The sequence below is a fragment of the Apteryx mantelli genome, chromosome 2 (assembly GCF_036417845.1).
Source record: "Apteryx mantelli isolate bAptMan1 chromosome 2, bAptMan1.hap1, whole genome shotgun sequence".
In the NCBI taxonomy this organism is placed as follows: Eukaryota; Metazoa; Chordata; class Aves; order Apterygiformes; family Apterygidae; genus Apteryx; species Apteryx mantelli.
The window spans coordinates 101,420,618-101,438,278 of NC_089979.1; the positions used below are offsets into that span (position 1 = coordinate 101,420,618).

At 38.0% G+C, this 17,661-nt stretch overlaps 2 protein-coding genes across 4 annotated transcripts in view; one reads left to right on the forward strand and one right to left on the reverse strand.

Annotated features, from left to right (window-relative positions):
• The first annotated feature begins 279 nt into the window (after nucleotides 1-279).
• On the forward strand, nucleotides 280-12,569 carry C2H18orf21 (chromosome 2 C18orf21 homolog). Of its 2 annotated transcripts, XR_010883416.1 has the most exons (6): nucleotides 280-401; nucleotides 603-625; nucleotides 1,518-1,717; nucleotides 4,903-5,111; nucleotides 7,806-7,965; nucleotides 12,498-12,569. XR_010883416.1 is itself a non-coding variant. In XM_067291168.1 (5 exons), the coding sequence occupies exons 1-5, from the start codon at nucleotides 322-324 to the stop codon at nucleotides 5,675-5,677; spliced, it is 666 nt and encodes a 221-aa protein (XP_067147269.1). In that variant the 5' UTR covers nucleotides 280-321; the 3' UTR covers nucleotides 5,678-7,336. The 2 variants fall into 2 exon arrangements, 1 of the variants encoding a protein (XP_067147269.1); XM_067291168.1 differs by lacking the exons at nucleotides 7,806-7,965; nucleotides 12,498-12,569 and adding an exon at nucleotides 5,524-7,336.
• Nucleotides 9,536-17,661, reverse strand: part of RPRD1A (regulation of nuclear pre-mRNA domain containing 1A) — a 46,195-nt gene continuing 38,069 nt past the window's right edge. Inside the window, exon 7 of one of the 2 annotated variants that reach the window (XM_013952786.2) lies at nucleotides 9,536-14,531. In XM_013952786.2, the coding sequence (XP_013808240.1) occupies nucleotides 14,382-14,531 (150 nt within the window). In that variant the 3' untranslated portion in view covers nucleotides 9,536-14,381. The remainder of the gene's footprint in view (nucleotides 14,532-17,661) is intronic. The other variant, XR_001294072.2, reaches the window with a different exon arrangement.

Sequence of the window (17,661 nt, forward strand, 5' to 3'; positions counted from 1 at the left end):
AAATAACCGGCCAGCTTTTGCAGAAAACGCCACGGCACGGAGCTGGGCTGCGCTCGGAGCCGCTGAGGGCTGCCGGCGGCCCCCACCCCCTTCACACTGCGGCAGTGCCTCCCCGCCCCCACCAGCGGCCCCGCGCAGCCGTTACCCGCGCCCCAACCGCCCCCGCCGCGGCAGCCCCCTACCTTCCCCTCCCCCCAGGCCGGGAGAAACTGCCGCGCAGCGCCCAACGCCCCGCGCGAGCCCGGAACGATCGTGCTGCAGCCGCGGGGTGCCGCCGGACCTGCTTAGAGGCGGCTTCCGGCGGAGCGGGGGCTCGGCGGCATGGCGCGGCGGCGGCGGTTCCTGGAGGCGGCGGCGCGGGGGCTGGCGGGCGCGTGCCCGGGCCAGGCCCGGTTCCTGCTGTAAGGGCCCGCGCGGGGGGGGGGGCGGTAAAGGGGGGCAGAGCGGCGGGGGCGCGTGCGCTGGTGAGGTTGGGGGGGGGGAGTCGCTCTAACTTTTGACATAGAGGAGGCCTCGCCCCGTGCCGCGCGCCGCTGTGGTGGGGGCGGGGCGTGGTGATGCGCGGCAGCGGGCGGTGACGGCGTCGCTCCCTCCCCCCGCAGGTGGACGTTGAGCTCCGGCAAAGGCGAGTGAGCGAGTGAGGGCGGCGGCGGTGGCCGTGGCGGGGACGATGCCGCCGCAGGCGGCCCCGGGGCTCCGGCCGATGCGGTGGGGCAGTGGGCAGAAACAACGTGCTTGACAGACAGTAGAGCCCGGGTGTCCTCCCAGCGGTTTGGAGAGCCCTGCTGGAGCCGGGCTGCGGCTGCAGGAAGTATCAAGGCGGATATCATCACGTCTCTTACGGTTGTTAGGTTTGGAATTGTTCTCCAAGCGTGTTACCATCCCAGGCTGAGATGCTGTCATCTCGTTGCCCATAAAAGAGGCCAAGAGCTTCGCAGGGCTGTGGTGTCACTGACCGGGCAAAAGAGTACATGCACCTTCAGTGTGTTGCTGACTAGGCAAAGCAGCGTGCCTGTGCACTTGGAGCGCCTTGCACAACTGTGAGCCTCGAGCCTCTGATGTTACAGATTTTTAGGAAGGATTTGCATTTTTCCATCAAAATTTAGGTGTTGTGTGAACTCAGCATATGCTATGCATAAAATTAGCAATGAATTGCTGTATAGTGCTTTGATAAACAGATCAGTGCTCAGCTTGCTCTTATATTCTAGCTGTCTGTGAAACATAGAATAAAAATACATCTACTTAGATAATGTGAAATAGAAATGTACCTCACAGGAGAACATGAGCAAAGGGCTTAACACTTGCATGGTTATAACTTGAGTTATAACTTGAGTTCAAACATGTTATGAAGAAAAAAAAAAGTTACTATGCCCTTAATAGAATTGAAATTTCAAGTATGCTGCCTATTAGGGATTTAACAGTCATAATATATGCTTTTCTATGTTTGCCTGTAAAACACAATGATAATTTAATTTTCATCATTTAAATTTTGTTATTTTATCTTGATTAATCTGTAGATGATGAATTACGAAAAGAAAGGATATGTCCTTACTGTTTCCAGTTCCTGGTTCCTGATAACCACCGTGTGCGTCTCAAACCAAAGATGAAAGTGACTCCACAGATAGAGAAGATTCTAAAACGAGAGGCAAAGAACCATAAACTCAATATGAAACAGACAAAACTTTTGAAAAAGTACAGGGACTCAAGAAGTGTTTTGGTAAGGATATTTGCTTGGGATGGTAAAGTTTCTAATGTTTCCTTGAAACCTTTCAGTAGCGCAAGAGGGAAGATATGGAAGTCTTTCACTTAGCAGTGCAGCTCACACCTACAGATTTCTTTTTTCCATGAACACACAACTCTTCCTTTCTTTGGGGATAACTTCTATTCACATTCATAATCAACATTGTTTGAAATCTACCCTCCACAGCAGAGAGATCAAGAGCACAATGGCAAGAACGGAAATCATTTATTTCCTTCCCCCTGAAAACATGTCAGCAAAGCTACACAAACAGCACTGACCTCCCTGTCATCTCTTTAGCAGCATTCTGGATAGACTCTGCAGACATCTAAGGTCTTGCTTAAAATTAAGTCATTTCTTCCTGTCAGGAAGCTTCAGCATTTCCACTGTCAGCAATTGTATCAGTTGTATCATTTGCGTAGCTTTGCAAAAATGGCAGGAATGTCAGATTTTTGCCTGCTTCTTTTGTCCTATTTGTATGAATGTGGTAAAACTAGGAACCAGGCAACTCTGCTAGATGCAAAGCCTTATTACAGTAATGTAAATCCTTACATTGCTATGAATCCCCCCAAAACATGCTTAAGAAGAAAAACTTGCACCAAAGTCAAGGCTTGACTGAAGTCAGTCAGGCTATTTTTACCCATATGTATAGTTTGACATTTACTGCCTTTGTTTCAGATCTGAAGAAGGGCCTGAGTGACTGAAAGGTTATCATTTTTTTCAGTTGTATCAGTGGTCTAAAAGTATATTAGCTCAACTTAAAAGCTTTACTTCATTTATATCCATACACCATCATAACTGAAACAGATTACTGTTACCTTGTGCATAAGTTGAATTTTTAAAAATTTTGCTGAATATTAGTGTTTATACAAAGTCCTTCAAAACTAAACCATATGTCATTTAAACAGAGTTAAGATTACTTTGGGGGCTTTGGTTCTTTTTCGTAAAATTATTTAAGAATATAAGATTTAATGTTTGAAGAATAAAAGTATATATTTAATCTATTGTTGCTGGGGCATACCCTACTATTAAAGCAGGACATGCAAACAGATGTCTTAATAAATGAGACAGCACCCCACTGTACCCCACAGTTGCTGGCATATTTGACATGTTCTCAGATAAGAATTTGCTGGTTTGTCGAGTAAAATTTGCAAAACCAAAAATGATTAGAGACCCAATAACACAAAACAAAACTCAGGAAATATAGATGTCATCAGTTTTCAGGATAAAAAAAAAAAAAAGAAGCAGTCCAATAAGGCTCCTTTGGCACTACTCTCTCCTCCTAATTGTAGATCATTGTAGTGCAGGAGCAAAAAAACAGCAAGAGAAAGGGCATCTGAGAAGCTGGGAGCTTTGCTCTGAGTTAGTTTTTGCTGTAGAATCACAAACTTTTAGAGTACATTTGAAGAACCATCTCTTTAGACAGCAGATGAGTAGTGTCTTAGGGATTACAAAGGGTTCTTAGATTTATGCTGTAGCTGGAGAAATTCCTCAAATGCACTGTGCATTCATATGAATAGTTTACAATTCAGTTTAAAATAGGTTCAGTTTAAACTGCACTTGTATTGTGTTCAATTCTGTTTGCATTTGTGCTGTGGATTATGATTTAAGTATTTTTGGTATTAAGTATTTAAAATACTGTCAGGAACTGACAGTTTTCAAAATTAGCAATGTAGATAAACTATAACCTAATACCTGAGACTTGCAAGGATGAAACTTCAGGTGTGGTTGAGAATTACACCCAGCAACAATATGACAGCCTACGTATGTGATACCTTTCTTAGCAAGCAGGAATATCTTCATCTTGACTTGAGAGTCATAAAAAGGTATATAACATTATAAACTATTTCAGGGCTCTTTAAAAATTCTGGAGTTATCTCTATATGTTTTGCAGAGAATGGAAACTAGCCGTGAAGTGCTGTGAAGTGCAGTTCAGTGATTCCTGAACTGTAAGGTGTTCACCTCCATTTATATTCTGTGGAGTAACATATGGTCACGTGATGCTGTTTTTTCTTTTCTCCATATGAATTTCATTTAGAAGAGTAAAGATGCGTTGATACCTGAACTGTATAAATAAGTGATCTTCTTAGTTTGTTAGTCTGAATAAATAATGTCTAGAGACAGCCAAAACACTTACCTGAAAATGTTTTATTTGGGAATTTTTTGAATGTAATTCTTTCTAAGGAATCTGAATTTAGGTAAATTTGCACACTTTAAAATGAAGAATGTTTAGATATTAATGTTTTCAAAACTGCTTACATTTTTTGTGAAGTTCTTTTCAATATGTTTTTAGACCAGAAACATTTATCATGTAACTATATTTTTCAGCCTGTGTAATTGTGTTTTAAAAAGTTGTCTGGCTGAATTACTCTCATGTTTCTTAGTACAAGTAGTTGCCATGGCAGTAAGGGGCATTAGGAATATCTGACAGTCTCTATCACTGTCTGACGGGATCCATTTTGCTGCACCTTTGTAACATACTCTGCTGCTGCAGGTTCCCTGCAGTCTAGAAGCAGACAGACAGAAGAAGGCAAAGTGCCCTTTGTCTAGAACTTTCACTGTTTTGTAGTAAGTATTTTTACACTAATAAAAAGCCTCTTCTTGCTTCACTGAGACTTGCTGTTATTAGTTATGCATGTTTATTTTTGAGGGTTTAGTATTATAAATATTTTATCTCAAGACTTCCTGGAAAGTATGTAATATAACTTCATTGGAGGTAGAATATGCTTAATGAGTTTTGATCACTTTGCATATCTTATTTTTTAGTGAAATATGAATACCACTGATGTATATTTGAGGTATCATACAGCCAGTTCAGGTGCTGCTTCATCTTTGTGTTCTGATGGGGTTGTTTTCCGTAGTTCACTGCACCACATGTTTGCATGCAGAATTAAGGGCCTCCTGAAATTAGTTGCCAGGGGATTGGAGTCATTTCTAGATAAACCCATGGGACCTGGTTGGTTTATGAAGTCTGAGTGAAAATACTAGATGTAAAGTATATGTTGCTTTTTTAATATCTCTGCGTTTCACCTAAGCAAATAATTAACCAGTTGGGCTTGTGTCATGATATTCAGAGAATAGTTTGGATAATTCTTACAGTGGCTTTGTAATGCAAAGGGAGAAAGACGATAGAATAGCTGATATTTCCTTTACTCTCTCTACAGCTGGTTACTTGCAACTCATGCAACAAAACAACAAGACATTACGGTAAAAGCAGAGATTTTCTGGCTACCATGACACACCATTCTGGTACTTCAACCATTAAATCTGGCCTTAAGACACCAGATCGGAAAATTCCATCTGCAAACAAAATGACACCTGCAAGCTGCAGCAGGTCTGGATCTAAAGGAGAGAGTCCATCATCACTTCCCAGGTACCTCTTTCCTATTTAAAGAGACATTTTACTGAGTAGAGCATACTACTTCTTGTGGGGAAAGGAATTCATGTTCCACTCAGTGACTTCAGATTAAACCTTTAATTGATAATTAAATATTTTTCCTTAGTGATCTGAATAAGGAGATCAGCTTTGGCTTTTTAACCTTTAAAATCAAAGATTGTGATGAAAAGTGACAATGTGCAAAGAAAGCACAATTATGTTACTGTGAGTAATGTGAAATGTCCATCTTAAATTTTGCATAAGATATACTTGTAACTGCTTGCTTTCATATGAAAATACACTACTTGCATTAAAAATTTTCACTCAGATGTATGTGCACTTTCATACAGTTACTTTATCTTAATTCTGGTACCTCACCTTTAAGATATTTGAGTCTTTTATTTTTCAGAACATGTGTACCCGGACAGGCAACAACCAACTCCTTTTCCAAGACTCCCCGAAACTCCAAATTGCACTTTTCTAAGCTAAAATGGATGCTTAATCTAGAAGAAAAAGAGAAAAGTCAGAAGGAAGATTTGAAAACCTTCTTAACTTTACTTTAGTTATTCATTATTGCAAAATAATAAAATTTACAGCAACAAGTATTTTTCCAGTTGTAGTAAATCAACAAAATTAGCAATTTCTTTAAAACTCAAGCTAATGGTATTTATTATATGAGAACAGAACATATTTTTTAGAAGCAAGCTCTGTTTCTGAAGGGTCTGACTCCCTGCAAGAGGGAAATAACCGGTCTAGTATGCTTGGGAATCTAGAACATGTTTTGCAATCTCTAGTGGCCCAAGAATTAAAAGTCAGAATCTATTCTTTGAGGAAGCAGACAATACTGGGCCCATTAGTGTACCAGTTTCCTCCACCTCCCTCCCCTATTTTTAAGATAATGTGTCACAATAGAACTTAAAAAATCTCATCCTTGCTTCCCATTTTTGAGTTAAACACGGACACTTTGGTTGGCACATTCTGCAGGTACGATATGTTCAAGAGGTACGCCTTACCATCCTGTAGCGTCACTGTCTTTTGATACTTGTGGTAGTTTGAGTATTATTACACAGTCTTTACAAAGGTAACAAAATAACTTACTCTTTAAGATGGCACTCGTACAAAGAGAGATGAAACAGTATATCATCCAGATTAAGTTTCTTCATTATTTTAAGAATGTTCTTTGTGATTTGGACTGCAGTTGCTACTGCTCCCAAGGTAACACAGAACCTTGTGAGACTGCTCTGTAATGCAGGAAGCTCTGAATACCTACCAAGAGCTTCACACTAGACTACTATCAGTACCCCACTTCACTACTTCTATGAATAGCACAGCCGTAAAGTATACAGGATGTTTCCTTTTTGATTGCTCTTGTGTTACCAAAATGAGTCAGTATCTTTCAAAAAATGGTTGAGGAGAGAACCTCTTTTTTAAACATCTTTCAGTTTTGACAGGCATCAGACTTCATAGTTACATCCTTCCTGGAGTTAAGTCTGGAAAAGCAGGCTTGCTCTGGACAGTAGTCATCTCCTTGCACCAGAACATTTTGATGTGAATAGAAGTCGTCAAGGTTAAAATGGTCCTCCACTGTCAGATTTTACATTTTCAATTCGGCACAGGAGGTGAGAAAGGACAATAGAAAGCCACAATGCAGGATGGAGCTTATAGCCTGCTCCACATATAGTGTGCAGTGGCAGTTCTGCAAATCATGCTTCAGACTTCCCCTTTCAAAAGAGACTCAACCGATGAAAAACCTTTGAATTTTTGGTTTTCAAGTTCTTTATTTCCCATTTTGTATTTTAATAAATAGATCCCTTTAAGTGCATTCAGATTCAATGCACACCAGTTAAGAAATAGGACCAAATAAGTTGGCAGACTTGAAAGCAGCTGGGTGGGGGGAGTAAAGGTTGTTGCAAATTCTACTTACCATCTCAGAGATTGGCATGTAACCTTTTTATATCTTCTAGCCATACATATAACAGTTTTGAAAGATTTACTTCAGGCTGTTTCTTACGTACACATGGGATCAAATTAACTGCCATTCTAGGATCAAAACGTGGACCTTGAAGTTGCACCTTTTCTGATGTAGAACTTGGTATTAATTCATCTGTTCTTACTAAGTTTGTGATCCAATATTCTGAGAAAATACTTCGGTCTTGTTCATGGAGAATGTATATTATAAAAAATGTTTGAAAAACAAGTTTTATAATAAATTTTTATGAGAAGTGTCTTCTTCAGGTACTTTATTGCTCTACTTCTTGTGAGACTTACATGAAAAGGGCCTGGGCAATCTGCTAAAGGTGCACCAACAGTAATTTTTTTAGATCACATCAAGAGTGTGCTTTTGAAGCATATCTCCTAATTGTCCCTGTGTGCTTTTTAAACAACAGAGTGGTCTCAGATTACATGAACCACCTTTCTTTTTGATAATACTGCAGATTGTGGATAAAAGCACAGAAGAGATGGTCCAAGGGTACAGCTAATGTGTTCTGACTGCTAATGGGCAGTCAGTCCCTAGGACCACACTAGAGGTAGCCTAAAGTACAAATCCTTAAGAAAATGTATTGCGAATGCTAAATCCTGAGCGTCAGCTGTTTTGCTTTCCAGAACTACTACTAATGTTGTGTGCTACTTGTTAATGTAGATACAGCCTTAGAGTGCTCCAAACCACATCTTTTTCTTTGTAATTACCAGAGACATCACAAAAGTCCAGATGCATTCTTAGAAGGGGTCACTATTGCAAGATAATCAGAATAACCACTTTACCATGGAAGAAAAGCAAAATTTTTCATTCAATATGCATCATTCCTGTTTTAAAAGTATGCTTCAAGATGCTGGGCAGCAATAGTTTCAGGTATTTTATATCTAAACTGCTTTTACGTTATTCCTATACCTCTGATATGGTCTTTTTCTGTTACCGCACTGTCACAGAATCAATATATTGGAAAACATATATATAAAACCAATGCACTCTTCCATTCAGCATATATTACATTCCTATATTTGATGAAACACTGAAGGTTAATTGTTGGTTGCAACAGACTATTACTGAGCCTCCCTGTTAAACATCTGCCATGCAGTGTTTCTCAGTTTGTTTGAAAAGCTAGAAGAACAACTCCATTTGCAATGGCACCAGTGATTTCAGTGGGCCCAAAATTTTACTGAGACTTTTTACTGTAAAGCAAGACCAAGAAGGTTCACTATTAAATATACACCCCTTGGCTACAGGTATTTAATTGTAGATTTATAGTTACTTACCTGTTCATACAAACTACTTTTAGACAATGGTATATCTTTGATAATAATAATAGCACAATAATCCCATATAATGAAAATATTATAAGATGTTGCTTAATACAACCAGCTCACAGAATCATAGAACAGTTGAGGTTGGAAGGGACCTCTGGAGATCTAGTCCAACCCCCCCCCCCCCAGCTCAAGCAGGGTCACCTAGAGTACATTGCTCAGCATTGTGTCCAGATGACTTTTGAATATCTCCAAGGATGGAGACTCCACAACTTCTCCAGGCAACCTGTGCTAGGACTCAGTCACCCCCCAGAGTAAAAAAGATTTTTCCTTATGTTCAGACGGAACTGCCTGTGTTTCTGTTTGTGCCCGTTGACTCTCATCCTGTCACTGGGCACCACCAAAAAGAGTCTGGCCCCAGCCTCTTGACACCCTCCCTTCAGATATTCATAAACATTGATAAGATCCCCCCCCCCCCACTCAGTCTCATCTTCTCCAGGCTAAACAGGCCCAGCTCTCTCAGCCTTTCCTCATAGGAGAGATGCTCCAGTCCCCTAACCATCTTTGTAGCCCTTCGCTGGACTTGCTCCAGTAGTGCCACATCCCTCTTGTACTGGGGAGCCCAGAACTGGACGCAGTACTCCAGATGTGTCCTCAGCAGGGCTGAGTAGAGGGGGAGAATCACCTCCCTTGACCTGCTGGCAACACTCTTCCTGATGCACCCCTGGATACCATTGGCCTTCTTGGCCACAAGGGCACATTGCTGCCTCATGCTTAACTAAAGGCTTTTTTCATTGTGAAATGTCAGTTTGAGCCACTTTCCCGTTTTGAGTACTGGGAAATTCAAACTGGCTTATTACAAATGGTTCACCCGCCTCCGCCCTGAAAAAGATCCCTCAGCCGAGGCAGATGGTCTATGGGCAATATTTCTTTTTTATAGTTTCTTTACAGTTTTAGAGATTTGACCCCAGGCTTTTTAATGCACTGTTTCCTCACTGAAAATTGTCGGTTTGTTCTACAAATATAGAAGATAATAAACTTCAAAATTAGTACTAATTATTCCATCAGCATCACTACTTGATTTTGGTTTACTCTTAAGTACAGGAAGCAGTTTACATTAAAGCCATTTCGCAAAATGAGACTGGGTAGGTAAGCATTAAATGATGATTTCAAAGATGTTTTTACAACAATGTTTTATTCTATTAAATATGAAAGAGCATACAGGCAGGTGTTATTCTGAGGACAAATTACACAAGGATTACACATTCTGTCAGAAGAGCACAATAATGAAACATCCTTACATTTCAAACTGTTGTTAGCTCTTAACAAATGAGTCAATTATTTCTTTTGCAAACAAGTAACAAGAGTGCTATTGAACTTTTGCAAATTCCCACAAAAAACATCATGCTTAGTAGGATAGTTTAAATGTTGTAAAGGTGAAATCAGAATTAGATTTTTAAATAACAAGATGGCAGAGAGCTACTGCTTAATCAAGATAAATGACACTGAAATAGGATCTGACACAAAATTGATCATCCATTAAAAAATAATTCTCTTCAGACACTACATTTGAATCTGCTTTCTTTACTTGCAGAAACAGTCACTGTGATTATGTGCATGAGTAATGAGCAGAACTGACCCTAAATATTTATGAATGTAACAGTCAAATTTTTGAAGTACTTGTTTTCTAGTTCAGTAATCTTTCCACAATAAAAATGAATCTATTTGCTTATGTTCCAAAAGGTAGAAATCCAGCTCTTCTGTAGCGGGCCAGTCAAGCCTAAGCATGATTTCTATGACTTTTATGGTTATTTCTGCAGAGGGCTAATGCATCCTACGTGTGCATTTGGGGTAATCACTAAAGTATCGGACTGAGTTGCCACTGGCTTGTGAGAGCAGTGTTAGTCTGTGGAACCCCTAATACATTGGCTTTTTAAACTTGAGGAAAACAGGAATGTACTTTTATTATAATGAAAGCTCTCAGCTGGATATTCAGAAGACTATTCAGATAAAATATTAAGCATGGAAATTTAAGCATGTAGTTTGGGATGTGTTCCTAGGGATTAATTGAGGTGTTTTATCTTAATATACTAATACCAACATTAATGGAGTGAAACACAGACAAGCTAATGTTACTGCAGCATATAGTTTAATTTTCAAAAGGAGCAACAAAACCACAATTTCTAAGAATCATAATTTTTTGCAACTAAGGACTTTATTTTTGTTTTTAAAATCACAGAAGTGGGGTAGATGTTTTTGATAGCTTTCATAACATTTTGCAAAAATACAGCTTGATCCTGCAAACACTAGAATATACAAGCAGTCCCAGAGACTCCAGCAGAAAGACCTCCAAGCATTCTCATATGGCAAAGAGCTGCAGGATTGCCTTTTTTGTTTTGTTTTGTTTTGTTTTCAGAGAATGCTCAATAAAAGTGCAATATAGTGAAGTAAATAAGCTGATTATTGGATGAAAAATTTTCCAATATTTTGTATGTGTGCCTTTGGTAGGGCAGGCATTCTGGTTTGAGCAGAATCATACTGTGTTAGAAGAGATGGGCAGGGGACACCCACATCTTTTGCCAGAGTGGTAACGCCCCAAAGCAGTCCTATTGTATCACCCCATCTGCAGCTAAAACATTGTGCTGCCCAGAGTTTCCCACTATTATTTCTGTTTTGTCAAAAGCAGACGTTTATTTTGCTTTTCATTTCCACGCAGATATTTTCTCCCTCTTAGCTTCCAGGCACTCTCTCTTTTCCCACCCAGCCCCTTTTCTTCCTGAGGTGTCACACATTTATCTTAGGCTTTGGAACCTGAGAATTTGGAGGCTGCATTTGTATCTTACAATGTTATCTCCTGCTATACTATTACAGTTACAATATAGATCTTCTAACCTGATGCCTTTCCCATAGAAATAAAAGACCATTCAGCCATTAATATATGACACTTGCTCTAAGTGTGTTTACCTTCCTCAAGTCCTCTTTTCCAAAGAAATTTTGAGGGACAGTTAAAAAAAACCCCTCAACTATTAAATGTTTCTTGAAGTAAACAATTTCACTGTAAAACAAAGAAAAATATATACAGAAAACAGCACTTTCTCAAAATTAAAACTATATACATTAGGAAGAAGGTGAGATTTTTCCTTGTTTTTTTTATCAGTTCTACTTGTCTGTAGATACGCAACATCATCAATAAGAGTTATGAAAAGGAAAAATAAGTCTATTTTGTTGTTTTTAATGCTCTTGAGAGGTCAAGGAAATTCAGCATTCAACTTTTTATTATTATTATTATTATTATTTTAAATTAAGGTAGCAGAAGACTGTATAAAATTAACATATTCCCCCAGTTTTGAATATCCAAAGCCTAGATCCTTCACTGGACTCTAAGCAAGCCATGCCACCGCAACTGTAATCACCTTTGGGTACTAATTAACTTTTTCATGGATGGGATTCGACCAGGAACTCACTACTGGGCTTTCTCATTTTATGATTTGTTTTACAATTCTTAATGAAGTAAACTGTTTAAATATTTATCACAAATTTTGTGCTATTCTTTAGCAAGAGTAAACTTAAACTGCAGCTGTAATGCACAAACATGTATATCTAAAATTATACAGCTAAGTTTTAACATACTAGAACAGAAATGTTTAAAGCATGAAAATTATATCTGAATTTTCATTCTCTTATCATGAAAAGATGACAATAGATTTTATTTAATTTTACATCTTAGACTCAAACTAAAAAAAAGACTCTCCTGGACTATTTATAATTAACTTTTTTTTTTCCTGTGGAGTGGAAAATTGCCACTCAGAACTGTTATAAATCTTTGGGCGGCTAGCGAGCACTGATTAACTATTTTCAGCATTCCTACCTATCAATCAGAATTTTTGATGAAATTAATATTGTACATTGCATCATCTTTTTTTAAATCTCAGAGAAAAAATGAATATTGATTTCTTTTAGTTTTAAATTTCCATGGGCAAAACTAGGATGGACTTGGGACATTTTGGGATCACATATATGTTTAGCAACCACAGCAGCAGCAGTCTGGAAGGTGGCAGATAGAAGCCCAGAGATTTAGTATGGAGCATGTGGACTTTCTTTCTATTTGCAAATATCCTTTTTTTTTTTTTAAATCTACAGATCCATGCCCTCTCTGACTGCTGGGTAATGTCAAACTTTGTATGGAAGAAGGAATGCTATGTCAACAGCTGGTGTTTTTATCTTTTTGTTTTTTTCCTCCCTTAACAGAGGTTTAATTCATGGCAACTTCCATAAGAAAGGATAATTGGACTGAGATGCTTATGTCTAAGTATAACTATTTTAAAAAGAAATATTATCTTTTGTTCACATCCAATAAGTATTCTAGGGATTAGTCCTATGGAAGTCAACAACAAGCGACAAATTACTATCTTCAACAATTTCACTCCAGGACTATGCTGAATCATTGTAATTTTTGACAAGGTAGAATAGACTGTCTCTAAGAATTTGCTTTCATGTGAGAAGGAGCGTTAAATTTGTAAACTTTGAACTTAACTGATGCAAAACAATGCCTGACAAGTGCAAACCCATGAACAAAATGTTATCATTAAATACTCAGATGATATATCCAGCTCAAATATTTCTAGCCTAGGTTTTTAAGGTCTTTTAAATGCCAAAAGGTGCAGACAGACATTTTAAAAATCACTCCTAAATACTTAAGTGTCTAACTACAATTGACTGAAAAAAGCCGAAATTTTCTGGCAATCCACTAGGTGCCTATCTCTATCTTTAGGCTTTTAAGTGAACTTAAAAGCTGGCACTTTGTATAGTAACAAGGAATTTTCACAAGTTTAGCTACCCATAGACAAATATCACATTTGTGCCATGCAAAGGATCTTTTTTAAAACACCTATTCAGCAATATTTTTCCGCAGTTTAAATTATACACAGGCCAGAACTATCCCTTCCTCTTCTGTGAGAAAAGAAGATGAAGATCTAGAAATGTTTGCTGGAGCAGTGTGAGGTAAGGGAGCAGTAGCTCACGCTGGCCTCCTGGGTTTCTCAATGGAAGAGGATGATTTGGCGCAAAGCTACCACACAGTTACCCTACAGCGTGGTTGCATCACGCTGTTGCATGTATAAATGGTATAGAACATTGTTAAATTTTAATAATAGACATTTAACAATAGGTACGGTTTAGAGAATGGCCTTTCACTTCAACTAAAGTTATAAAATGGCTTCACAATTCTGGGATCAACCGTTTTAGACGGAGACAAATGTTCCAGAAAGAGATTAGAGTACAAATGAATGGTACCTCAACTAGGAAACTAAGCAGCAGCAAAGTTACCATTTTGATACGTAATTAAAATGGTCAATTGTGTAGGGTTTTTTTTGTGCTGGTTTTTAAATACTAAAATATTGCAACATTTTGAGTCATTTAAAGATGTGTTCAGTGTAACATGATTTATGTTTTCCAATACAAAATTGGAACATTTACTTTAAAATAAGCCACCTGGCTTGTTTTGGAAGTGGGTAAGTTAAACATAATAGCCAGGAAAATCACTTTTAACTTTGCATTAAATTGCAATAATCTTCTTACAAACATAAGGTTGCAATTTCCATAATGTTTATGTTCCATAATGTTTCAATGCCTCACTAGTCATTGAAATGCATCAACTTAGAAGCATACTTCAAAGTATGCTTTGATTATATATTGATCTACATTAAATATAGGGTACATAAGAAAAATCTTACCTTTTTTTTTTACAGGGTACCCAACAAAAATCTGTACAAAATATAAGATAATTACCCATTCTTTAATGTAATAGACACAGATGCCACTCTTTTATAAATGTACCCTTATGTTCACTTGCCAATAAAATAGTAAACAAATCAACTTTTTAAACCATTTTTTTTATAAATTATTCAGAGTATTTTAGTGACACTCTCCAACAATATACAAAAATAATACTACAAGAGTACCAATCAGTCTGACCTACCCCTCATTTCACAGAAAAGTAGAGGTTATGGAAGGATGTTCTTACAATCAGTCATCACTGTAGATGTCTCCTGCAAACGGTAGGTGTACACGGCTGCCTGTGACATTGGGGAGTCGCGAGAGATCAGGCAGGTTCTGGATACGTGACCTGAGCTCTTTCCGAACTTGGGACACTCTGGCTAGCTTGTGCTTGTATTCCTGTAACATAGAAGCATTCAACATAAGATTCATCTTCTAATACCATCCCTAGTATTTACTGCACTTGACATTTTCTAGATAATGTATTCCTTAAGCAAGTTAGTTGACTAAATATTCTTTAATAGGTGAGAATCCAGAAAATGAGATATTTTAGAGACAGAATCATCAGCTGTAGGATTTGCTCAGCATTTGACTTTGGAACCATATTTATGGGAGGGTTTTTTGCTTCTGAGCTGTAAATAGATAAATGCTAAACAAAGGAGACAATCCCAGTTGACACACGTACATACATTTCTGCATGAAACTAATAAGATGGGATTACTCTTAGAAACTGTGTTAAGGATATTAACTACATACATGTTGCTCTCATTCACAAAGTACCTGAAGATAAATTTACTAATGTCAAAAATGTTACTTTCAGTTTGTAATACTGAAAGAATCAAAAACACCAAATACCTCCCAATTGGGTCTGTTGATCAGCCCCACCAAGCTGATGAATCATAAGTATTTGGTATTAATTTATGGAATAAGAATCCTATTGCATCAGTACATTTATGGATTTAACCCTGCATTCTTGGAAACTTTTGGAATGATGGATTTAGCACTTCACACTATACTGCAATACACGTCAAACCTCTCATAATTAATATATTTAACGATTTTGAGGTACTTTTCACATAAAACCTAACACTATACAAGATAAAATAATCAACACTGTAAACCAGTGCACCATAATATAGTTAGTGCTCACCTATGAAAAATACTAGATACTAGCTTGTATAAAATGAAGACAGTTAATCAAAAATGCAGGAAGATTAGTCTATAATTTACTAGAATATTTACATTTTTAAAACTTGGAAACACATTTCTTTAGGGAAAGTAAATAAGTATTAACAGGCAAAGCAGTGTTCATGAAGGTAACCTACATTTCACATCAAGTGCAGATGCTTTCTAGTGGGGCTGCAAATTTTGCTGCAGTGAGGGAATGGCTGGAAATGACAGGAAATAGTTAATCTATAAACTGGATAATCTACCCATGGGTAACCAAGACCTGCTGATTACAACCACTTCAAAATAATAATGAAAAGAGTTCTAAATCATCCTACAGAAGTTCCAAAAAAAAAAAAAAATACTGGCAGTTGCCAGTGAGTATAGAAACACTGAGTGAATGTCTATAGATGACAGCAATCATTCTATTTACAATGTCTAAAAATAATTTTAAACATTTTTCTATATTATTAAAAGCATGGAGTAAGAACGAATGCCAGTGAAAAGACTTTTTGGTAGTACAACTCAAATGTTAAATAGCTGGGGCATGATTCAGATTATTGGACAAGGTCCAATACCCATAAACACAAAGTCTGCTACCATAAGTGGCAGAGTGGCCTTCTTACCAAGGGCAATAAGAGATCATCAGCAACCACGAGAAATCTCAAATTCTTAATAAGAAGGTAAAGCACAGATAAAAAGAATTTAAATCTCTATATAGTAAGAGAGAAAAAAGTACCCCTGAATTATGATCATCAGTTCCTCAATATCATTTATATTTAAAATTTGAACATTCTATACAGTTCAGAATCTTATGAGGAATCAAACACAGTGAAAATAATATAGACTCATAGTTAGCAGAGCTTTAAACATTGGTGATTGTACACAGCACAAAGCAGTATTCCTTTTACGATACAGATGCACAAAAAAAGTCTTACAACTGAAAGTCCATTTTTGCTAGGAAAACAATTTCTTGGTCACATTTGCCCAAATCACTGTTACTGGTGCAGGTGATATCAGGAAGTGGCTGTGGAAACGAAAGAACTGTATCTTGACTGGTTTACAGTAATGGCCAAAGGCTACAAATACTTTACTGTTTAACATCTAACATTATAGCAGTATCCAGAGTCCTCAGTGAGCTGATTCTGTGCAAGAGCCACAGTCCTTTGCCTCTGTTAGAGTCCAAAAACTTGATAATAGAACACTTCATGCCTTTTCTACTGTTTGTTTTAGCCCAGCTTGCAGGAATATATTCCTGACTATTATTTTAGGGAATAGATTTTAAAGTCACAGGAAAAGACAGGTTTCATTGTTCAGTAAGACAAACAATTTGTCAGTACATACAACACCAGTTCTAGAGCACAGCTGGCTGGAGACTGAGCACTGGGCTACCCAGAATTACAGCAAGCTTGAAGCTAAGAGACTTGACCTCAGTTGTGAAAGACAAGCACATCCCCTTGTCAATTAAGAATTGTGAAGCAGCAAATCAGCATCCCTTCAAAAGTTCAAGGTGAAAGGCTAGGCAAATAAGCACCAATCAAATTAGCAGCCATAGTCTCACAAGACTTTACTCCCAACCCCCCCAAAATTAGATTACCAGTGGCTTGACTTTATCAAAATTCTCTTTTGCTGGTAATAAAGCATTTCCATAGTAACATCACATTTCTGAAATCCAACACTTTCCATATAAATTTCATCTGGGCCTTGTTGCCTAGTGAATATCAGCTTGATCAATATTACTGACAGTATGCTCCTTTTTCTGAATAAGGAGACTCGCTCTCATAAATTCAGTCTTCCATACACAGCCTTCCTCCCCAGCCAACACCTCTAGCATAATTCACACTCTTTTGAATCACAGGGATTCAAAAGTCAATTAGCATTCCTTGGGCCTTTTTAGAAATAGAGACCTTTGGGAAAGTTCAGTCAAGGTTCTAGCATTACTACAAAATGACAGAATATCAAAAATGATGAAAGGTTTTATAATTCATTATATCTTATCAATGCACTAAAAGCTACCGAATGCAATATTAATACAATTTTGGTAGTCCAAAGCTTCTGTCAGATCTGTGACTACAGACTAGATTTTCATGACAATCCTCTCCCGCAAGTAGTATTGTTGTTGACCTGATCTGGAGCAGCTAACTTTCCACGACACTCCCAAAACCATTCTACCAAATCACTGAAGGTGACCAGTTTTCATGACTTGTGAGCAAGTTCAAAAGAGAGCTAATTTTCAAAGTGCAGCCATTTCACAGTTTTGAGATACAGATACCTTCACAGGGGCTGTTTTTCCACAGTATTAATTCTATGCAAAATCACTAGTCACTTCTGAAAGGTTTTGCTTAGGTACCTGTAGGGCTGC

Excerpts from the sequence above, each read along its gene's own strand:
- C2H18orf21 (XM_067291168.1), top strand. The coding sequence starts at position 322 with ATGGCGCGGCGGCGGCGGTTCCTGGAGGCGGCGGCGCGGGGGCTGGCG. Across the intron at positions 402-602 it reads GGCCAGGCCCGGTTCCTGCT|GTGGACGTTGAGCTCCGGCA; the intron begins GTAAGGGCCCGC and ends CTCCCCCCGCAG. Across the intron at positions 5,112-5,523 it reads AGTCCATCATCACTTCCCAG|AACATGTGTACCCGGACAGG; the intron begins GTACCTCTTTCC and ends TTTATTTTTCAG.